The sequence below is a fragment of the Sciurus vulgaris genome (assembly GCF_902686455.1).
Source record: "Sciurus vulgaris genome assembly, chromosome: 5".
NCBI classification, from domain to species: Eukaryota; Metazoa; Chordata; class Mammalia; order Rodentia; family Sciuridae; genus Sciurus; species Sciurus vulgaris.
The window spans coordinates 160,036,162-160,044,926 of NC_136465.1; the positions used below are offsets into that span (position 1 = coordinate 160,036,162).

The 8,765-nt window shown below is 39.0% G+C and overlaps 1 protein-coding gene across 9 annotated transcripts in view; it reads right to left on the reverse strand.

Moving 5' to 3' along the window:
• The window catches only part of ANKS1B (ankyrin repeat and sterile alpha motif domain containing 1B), a 1,201,009-nt gene extending 1,192,933 nt beyond the window's left edge, over window positions 1-8,076 (reverse strand). For all 9 annotated transcript variants that reach the window (XM_079141356.1, XM_079141354.1, XM_079141351.1 and 6 more), the window contains exon 1: window positions 7,900-8,076. In XM_079141356.1, the coding sequence (XP_078997482.1) occupies window positions 7,900-8,033 (134 nt within the window). In that variant the 5' untranslated portion in view covers window positions 8,034-8,076. The remainder of the gene's footprint in view (window positions 1-7,899) is intronic.
• Window positions 8,077-8,765: the final 689 nt, after the last annotated feature.

Consider the following 8,765-nt stretch of genomic DNA (forward strand, 5'->3'; position numbering starts at 1 on the left):
TTATACATGACAGTAGAATGCACTTTGACACATCATACATAAATGGAGCATAAGTTCTCATTCTTCTGGTTGTACATGATGTAGAATTACACATGTAGTCTTATATGCACGTAGGGTAATAATGTCTGATTCATTCTACTATCCTTCCTACCCCTAACACCCCCTCCCCTCACTCCCTTCAGCCTAATACAAAGTAACTCTATTCTTCCCTAGAGGTCCCCCTCCTTTATTGTGAATTAGGATCCACATATCACATAAAACATTCAGCCTTTGGTTTTTTGGGATTGGCTTATTTCACTTAACATGATAGTCTGGCTCCATCCATTTACAGGCAAATGTGATAATTTCATTCTTCTTTATGGCTTAGTAACATTCCATTGTGTATATATACCACATTCTCTTTATCCATTCATCTGTTGAAGCGCACCTAGGTTGGTTCCATAGCTTGGCTATTGTGAATTGAGCTGCTATAAACATTGATGTGGCTATATCTCTGTAGTATGCTGATTTTCAGTCCTTTGGGTATAAGCCAAGGAGTGGGATAGCTGGGTCAAATGGTGGTTCCATTCTGAGTTTTCTGAGGAATCTCCATACTACTTTCCATAATGGTTGCATCAATTTGCAGTCCCACCAGTAATGTATGAGTGTACCTTTTTCCCCATATCATTGCCAACATTTATTGTTACTTGTATTCTTGATAATCGCCATTCTGACTGGAGTGAAATGAAATCTTAGTTTTGAATTGCATTTCTCTAATTGCAAGAGATGAACATTTTTCATGTTTGTTAATTGACTATTTCTTCTTCTGTGAAGTGTCTGTTCCATTCCTTAGTCCATTTATTGCTTGGGTTATTTGTTTTTTGGTGTTAAGTTTTTTGAGTTCTTTATATATCCTGGAGATTAATGCTCTATGTGAGGTACAGGTGGTAAAGATTTTCTCCCATTCTGTAAGCCCTCTTCATGCTATCCTTTCCTTTGCTGAGAAGAAGCTTTTTCCTTTAAATCCATCCCATTTATTGATTCTTCATTTTACTTCTTGTGCTTTAGGAGTCTTCTTAAGGAAGTCAGATCCTAAGACAAAATGGTGAAGATTTGGGTTGACCACAGCTTTTGATCCACCCTCAAAAACCAATTTCAAGCCTCACCCAGGTTTAAAATTCATTGGGTTTTCAACTGGCATCATGCCTCTGGCCTCTTGTGAGGTTTACAGGACCTTGTCATCACACACACAAGAAAGAACTAGAAAACAGGTGAGTATTCTTATAAATTCCTGCTTTTTAAAATATAAAGTATTTTCTCATATCAGTGAATAATCAAAACTCACTGTATTTTAATTAATAACATTCTGCAATATGCTCAAACCAGAAAACAAAGACACACTAAAATACATTAAATGTCAAATAACTTCAGGTTCCATAGGTTTGAATTCATTTTTTCTAACCCTTGATTTACATTATGGTCAGCTTCCATTTCTAGTTAAATACCCAAGAAGAATGTTCTATGATAGGTTGTTTGAGAAAGTTTTCCAAACTCAAATACATAATAAATTATTTTGGTTTACAATTGAAGTAATCAAATTGTTTACTGTCACCTGAGAGTTTAAACTGCTCAAGTCAAGAGACACACTGCTGAAAGACACGTTGTACACTCTGCCTTAATGTCAGACTCACTCCACCCTTCCATCCATGGTAAGAAATCACTGAATCACACACTTGAAAAACTGTGTAATGTAAGAATGAACGGGATGAGTACTAGTCCCTGTCTGGCTGTCCTAGTTCACTGCTACAAATATTGCTCTCAGGATTTTGAAGAGGGAGTTGAGAATCCTGCTTAGCAGAAAGAGGTCAACACCAAAATGCCCTCGCCTGTCTCCTTATTTCCCATCATGCAGCTGGCACTGTTCACTCTGGCAGACACAGCTCCCTGAACATAATAGTGCAATCACCGCATCAAACATCATTACTATCTAAAATAGATAACCCAATTGCAACTTGACTATTTTTATAGATATAACATTTTCATGAGGCTTGACTGCTCTATTTGTGACTTACTCTATTTAACCAGCTTCTCTAAAAGTGAGTTTCTTGTATTAGAGTACCAATAACCACAAATGTCCAAATTGTGAAAATTACAATGCTTCCTAGTTGCCTCTTAGCTCCTTGTACCCAGCACCAAAAACTTCATGAGCTGAATCCTGAATCTGAAGCATTTATAAGCTCTTTGATCTGCCTTTGGTGACCAGAAGATTTTCCCCCACTTATTATTGATCTAACTTTTTCACATGTGTATCTTAAGAACTGGATGCTTTACGTTGAACAAGAATTTACTAAATACACATTACATATTACTCAATTCTGGAGCACTAAGAAAGCCAAGTAACTATAAGGTATTAACAAACTTTCACTGCTTTATTAAAATACAAATAATACTAGAGTCAGTAAAAAACAAAAAAAGTACTTTTTAAATGAGAATCATTTTTGCTTAAAATAAAAGGTAGTTGTGGCCAAAAGCAGTACTGCACACCTATAATCCCAGCAACTGGCAAGGTGGAGGCAGAAGGATCGCAAATTCAAGGCCAGTCTCAGCAATTTTAACAAGACTGTCTCAAAATAAAAACAAAAAGGGCTGGCAATGTAGTTCAGTGGCAAAAAATGCCCTTGGGTTCAATCCTCAGTAGAATTTTTTTAAAAAGAAGGAAAGATAGTGTGCTAAAGGAAGAGATTTTTTAAAATTTTGCAGCTGTCTCATAAAAGACACAAGTCAAACAAAATGAAATGTTGTGTATAATCTGGAGGATGAAAAATAGGAAGGCAACTCATTCCAGATAAGTTCTGATGAGCTCAGATTTCTTTAAGCATCAAAGTGAAGTGGTAAGGGACATAGCTGAAAACAAACACAAAAGAGAAATACATACATTTCCAGGAAAAAAATGCTAAATATTTATTTCAGCTAGGTTTGACAGAAAGGGAGGTATAACAGTTCACTAACATAATCTTAAGCTCTGAAATATAAACTGTTGACAGTTTTAGTCCACAGAAGAATATTCTATGATATCTAACGGTGCCAAAAATCTGATTCTTCCCAACTTTTATTTGGCTTTTTTTTCCCTATTGAGAATAATTTTCAAACTGCAAAGGATAAACAAATAAGGAAATTATTAAAGTTCCAAACAGAGAGATCATAAGAGAAACTTAGTTGCTTTAAATGTATGTTAAAGACTCAGACCCAAAAGAATTAGATGCAAGAGGCTAAAAAGAATTTTCATGAAAGATAGGAATTATCAATGGCTCACTACCAGAAATGAGTTAAAATAAGCATCCTGATTTTGGTGGAACTTATACTATTAAAGCAATAGATCAAAGTAATGCCCTAAACAGAACATGGCATGAATTTAAGAAAGGCAATGGACAAACTACCTCACTATATTCTCACAAGTATAATGGAGAGAAGTAGCTGACTGACAGTTCCATTAAGTGGCTCAAATGTAGGGAGAAATACCATGCATAAAGATTGACACTTTTAAATTTAAACTAAGATGAAGAGAGGTTCTTTGGGGATATATTATGGTGTGTTGGATGCCAGTTATTGAAAACAGGTTTATTAAAACTACAGATGAAAGCAACAACAGGTGTTGGCGAGGATGTGGGGAGAAAGGTACACTCTTACATTGCTGGTGGGGCTGCAAATTAGTGCAGCCACTCTGGAAAGCAGTGTGGAGATTCCTTAGAAAACTCGGAATGGACCCTCCATTTGACCCAGCTATCCCACTCCTTGGCCTATACCCAAAGGACTTAAAATCAGCATACTACAGAGATACAGCCACATCAATGTTCATAGCTGCTCAATTCACAATAGCCAGACTGTGGAACCAACCTAGATGCCCTTCAATTGATGAGTGGATAAAGAAACTGTGGTATATATATACAATGGAATATTACTCAGCCATAAAGAATGATAAAATTATGGCATTTGCAGGCAAATGGATGAAATTGGAGAATATCATGCTAAGTGAGATAAGCCAATCTCAAAAAGCCAAGGGACGAATGATATCGCTAATAAGTGGAGGATGACACATAATGGGGGGGAGGGAAGGGTTAGTGTTAGGGTTAGAGTTAGGGTTAGGTAGGGGGGGGCAAGTATGGAGGAAGGAAGGACTGTATAGAGGGTAAAGAGGGGTGGGAGGGGTGGGGGGAAGGGAAAAAATAACAGAATGAATCAAACAACATTACTCAATGTAAATTTATGATTACACAAATGGTATGCCTTTGTGCCATGTACAAACAGAGAAACAACATGTATCCCATTTGTTTACAATAAAAAAAATAAAAAATAAAAAATAAAAAGTGGAAGTTAAAAAAAAAAAAAAAAAAAAAAACTACAGATGATGCGGAGGAGATAAGTTAATATGCTGATAGGCTTATTATTTTTAAAGATTTAGATATATTACAAATACAGGCTAAAACAAATAAGATGAAACATAATAGGAATAATTTAAATTCAACCAATACTTTTACAAGCACCAGGAGAGAAAATAATGGCTTCACACATCATTGATGGGGGAAAAAATACCTGGAAGTTTTAATTAACTACATGCTCAGTCTGAGTCCACACCATTTTCATAGCTTAGAAAATCTTGACTTGTAGGTAGAGGTAGGTCTAAGATCAATAATAAGAAGGTAATAATTTCATTGTATCATGTTATAATAGCTGCCATTTTAACTGCATAATATGTGTTCACTGTAGAACATTTGAAATGCAGATAAGAAAAAGAAATTAAAGGTTATCCACAATCCCACCAAAGATGAATACTATCTCCATTTTGGTGTTTTATTATCCCAGACTACACACATCATAAATGTTCACATAATTTATTTTCTTATAAAATTAGGATTATAAAAAATAATAAAAATAGGATCATACTATGAATGCTCTTAATCTGTTTTTTTAATTCAGTATATCAAGCTCTCCTATTTTCTATACTGATCAAACAGAATCCAGGGAATATTATTTATTTCTTGCCACTATATTTTAAGAAGGTCATTCCCAAATTTAAGAATATGCAAAGAAGGCAAAGAGTAGTGGAAAATACAAATACTTAAGGTCTTAACACCTATTATATACTGTCACATAACAGGCAAGGAAAATGACAGTTCTTCCACAAAAATAAAAATAAGTTTAAAAACATTATATCTGGGCTGTGGGTTCGATCCCCAGCACCACACACACAAAAAAAGCATTCTTTCTTTTATTGAAAATGGCAGTTAGTACATAATAAGTAATTGAAAGCATCTTCTGCAAAGTTCTTAGTGAACCCTCATAAGGCAGTCAATAGGTACTTACTTAACTAGAAAAGCATTGATGAGTTTAGGTTCAATTATTGTTAGCAGCAAAAGAAATGTTCAGATTGGACTATCTAAATTGACCATCTACCTTAAATTTTTGTGAATAAAACAGACCTGGTAAAGCAAATGTGAATCACTAAATTTCAGATCCTTGGCATTACTAATCAAATGATCTTGAGCAAGTTATTAATACACCTATCTCTTTAGTCCTTCATCTGTGAAATTAGAATCAACTTCTTAAGGTTGATATAAGAAATGAATAAGATGATACATGTAAATACTTAGCATAGGTCTGACACTACTACTACACAAGTAACAAAGCAGGTAGAAAAAAAGTACCAAACCTATTCCACGATTCACTCCAAAATATTAAAATATTTCTAAGTGTCATTAGGCTAGATGGGGAGGGAGAGTCACATTTTCCATTATTCTATAGATATCTGATGACAATAATCATGAAATAAAGTGATAGCTAAGTAAAATGTGTCTTGTTAGAAATTTCATTTTATTCAAAGGATCACCCAAAGAATTACAATTTTAATTCTAATTTTCTCTGAAGACTATTTTAGTTGTTTATTCAGGGTGAAATAGATAAATGCAAGTTTAAATGTTACTAGTTTTGTGAATTTTACAACTTGATTTATTACTCAATGAACTTGTCTTTTAGTTTGTTTCCCATGTGCACCCCTGTTGCGGAGCTACTGCTGCTACCTCTGACAAAACTAGCAAAAGAGAAAACCTCCCATTTGAGATGTACACTGTGGTTCACAATTTTGGTACTTTATTTGTTGTATACCAACATTAAATAGTTGATATTTTATTCCTAAACTTTGACAACTGTTCTTTTTTAAAAAATGACCCACTGGGAGTGTTTAAAAGACGTCTGCCTTTGGATTCTGTTAACAGTCTTTTTAAAATAGCATTTGTCTCAATGAAATTAACTAAAGTTCTCACTGTTCTCAAAGAACTCTTTAGTTGTTTTCAAAGAAGCTATTTTGAGAAACTTGTTTCAGCATATAGGTTTCTAGACATAATAATTTTTAGAACTAATGGAACCCCTGAGATGTACATCGCTTATAACTTATAACTAAATTTTTAAATGAATTATCTGTGACTAAGGGCAGTTATGAGAACTGTAGTCTGAAATATGCATACATGGGCTACTTGTTTTTGAAAGCGAAAATTTAACAAGTGTATACACGTTATTTCTAAGACTTACTGAAAAATATTCCGTATATTCATTATTCTGAGGTAAACTGTCATTCCAATGTCATTGTCAATGAGTATACAAAACATATGGGACTTTTAAAAATCTCATCAATCTTCCAACTACTCACTCTAATACAAACTTTTCATTTTCACTATTAGCCAGTATTGTAATTAATTGCGCTAACCACTACAACCTATGAGAATCCACGCAAAGAACACAATGCCATAACTCAAAAGTTTGTATGAAGAAGCCCTATCAAGAGTAGTGAATAAGTCTTTAAAAACCAAGAAAATCATTTGGGCTTTTTAAAAATTTTGCAAGTACAGTTGGATTGCTTAAGAGATGCTTTAAGGTGAAGATATGAATGATGACTGCTGTCTCCAAAAATACCCAGGACAAACTGAATAGCCATGATTTGAGACATTAAAGAACTCTCCTTGAATTTTATGGAGTAAATGCTATTCAGGCATCCTCCCTCCCAGCTGATTTCATTTGTCCATCAATTCGACTTTTAATAGTTTCTCAAATATGCAAATCAACTCTGCTATTTCTAAGGTACTGCCTGCTGAATAAAGACCTTGACATTTTTTTTAAAAATGCCATCTTTAAAAGATTCTCCAATCAAGATTCGTCTCATCTGCAACATCTTCCTATTAAAAGGCCTCTACTATATCCTACACATTCTATCCCAATCCGGACCAAGCATCTTGCATCCTGAGATAATAATCAAGTTTATGTGGAGGTGATTGAAAATATTGCTGGGGCTGCCTAACCTGCCTCATCAAGTTTTACACACTCCCAGGGCTGCTGACATCTCCTCAGGTTCACTTTCTTCATTTTGTGGGGGTCAGAACCCCACACAGCACAGCAAACACCTTCTGCAAGAGAAGGTAGCAAGCAACCAGAGGCTGTGGCTTTGGCAGGATAATTGCATGCACGCAATTGCTTCTCTGCCAATTTCATTTAAATAGACCCAAAAAAAGGAGGGGGGGGGGGGGAGAAGCTGGCTTCGAAGCTGCAAATATACATATATAAAAAAAAAAAAACGGAGATGGAAAGCTGATTTTCTTCAAACAACACTAGTACATACACAAGTTCTGCACCACAGCTCAGAAAAAAAGTAGCTGGCTGACGCATTGATGGAAGGCTATTTTAAAATTACTCAAAGACTCTAAGACATCAATCTGGGAGTCTCATGCCTCCTCTCCATACACACAGGCTGTTTTCCTACCTAATTTAAGAATGAAACGCTGGCAGCCGCCAGGTGCAAAAACCGTGAGGAGGAGGATGTATCCATCACAATGCATAACGAGGTGTGCCATCCCCAGAGCCGGTGCCCGTCCTTACCTTAGCAGATTAGACAGGGGCAGGGGTCCGGATCCACCGCCCAGGATCCCTCCTTTCCTGCCAGACAGGAGTTTCTCCACCAGAGCCACATTTCCAGTGCGAGCAGCTTCCAGCAGCTCCTGGTCCTTCCCCATAGTCCCTCACCGACTCCCCCACTGAGTCCTCTCCCTCCTCGGGTCCTCCTCCCCGCCCACCCCCACTCCCCGAAATCCAGGGCTCTCCCGCTCCACCCTAAAATAATGCCAGCGCTTCAGCCCGGAGAGAGATCCCTGCAGCCCACGCCGGGAACACCACGCTCTTCCTCTCTTCGGGGCGCAGCTTTTACAATGGGGATCAGACCATGTCCTGGGAGAGGGGCAGGCGGAGCTGGGAGCCGCGAAGCGCCCCTACAGCCACTCCCCCGAATTTCCCAGGCCTGGTTCCCGCCTGGGTGGGGCGTGAAGGGCTAAGGGGCCGGGGGTGCTTTTGAGGAGCTGGAGGGGGTGGTGAGGACTGAGGAGGACGGTGAGGACTGAGGCGGTCGGAGCAGCAGGAGACCGTCCTCGCTGGAAGCCGAGCACAGCGAACGACCGCGGCGGCGGCCCGCGAGCCCTCGCGCCGGGCCCGGGTTCTCCTCAGCTTCCGCGCCCGGCCGCCTCGGCCGTTAGGCGGCGGCGGCGGCGTCCGCGGCCCGCAGCAGGGAGGAGCGGAGCGGAGCGGCGGCGGCGGCGGCGGCGGCTCGCGCGGCCGGGGCCCGCGCCGAGGCAGGGCGGTGCGGGCGAGCCGCGGCGGGCGCGTGCCGAGGGCGGCGGCGGCGCCTCCCAGGCCTGCGCGCGGGGGGCGTGTGCGCGCGGGCAGGTGCGGCCCGCGGCGCGGCCCGAGGGGGC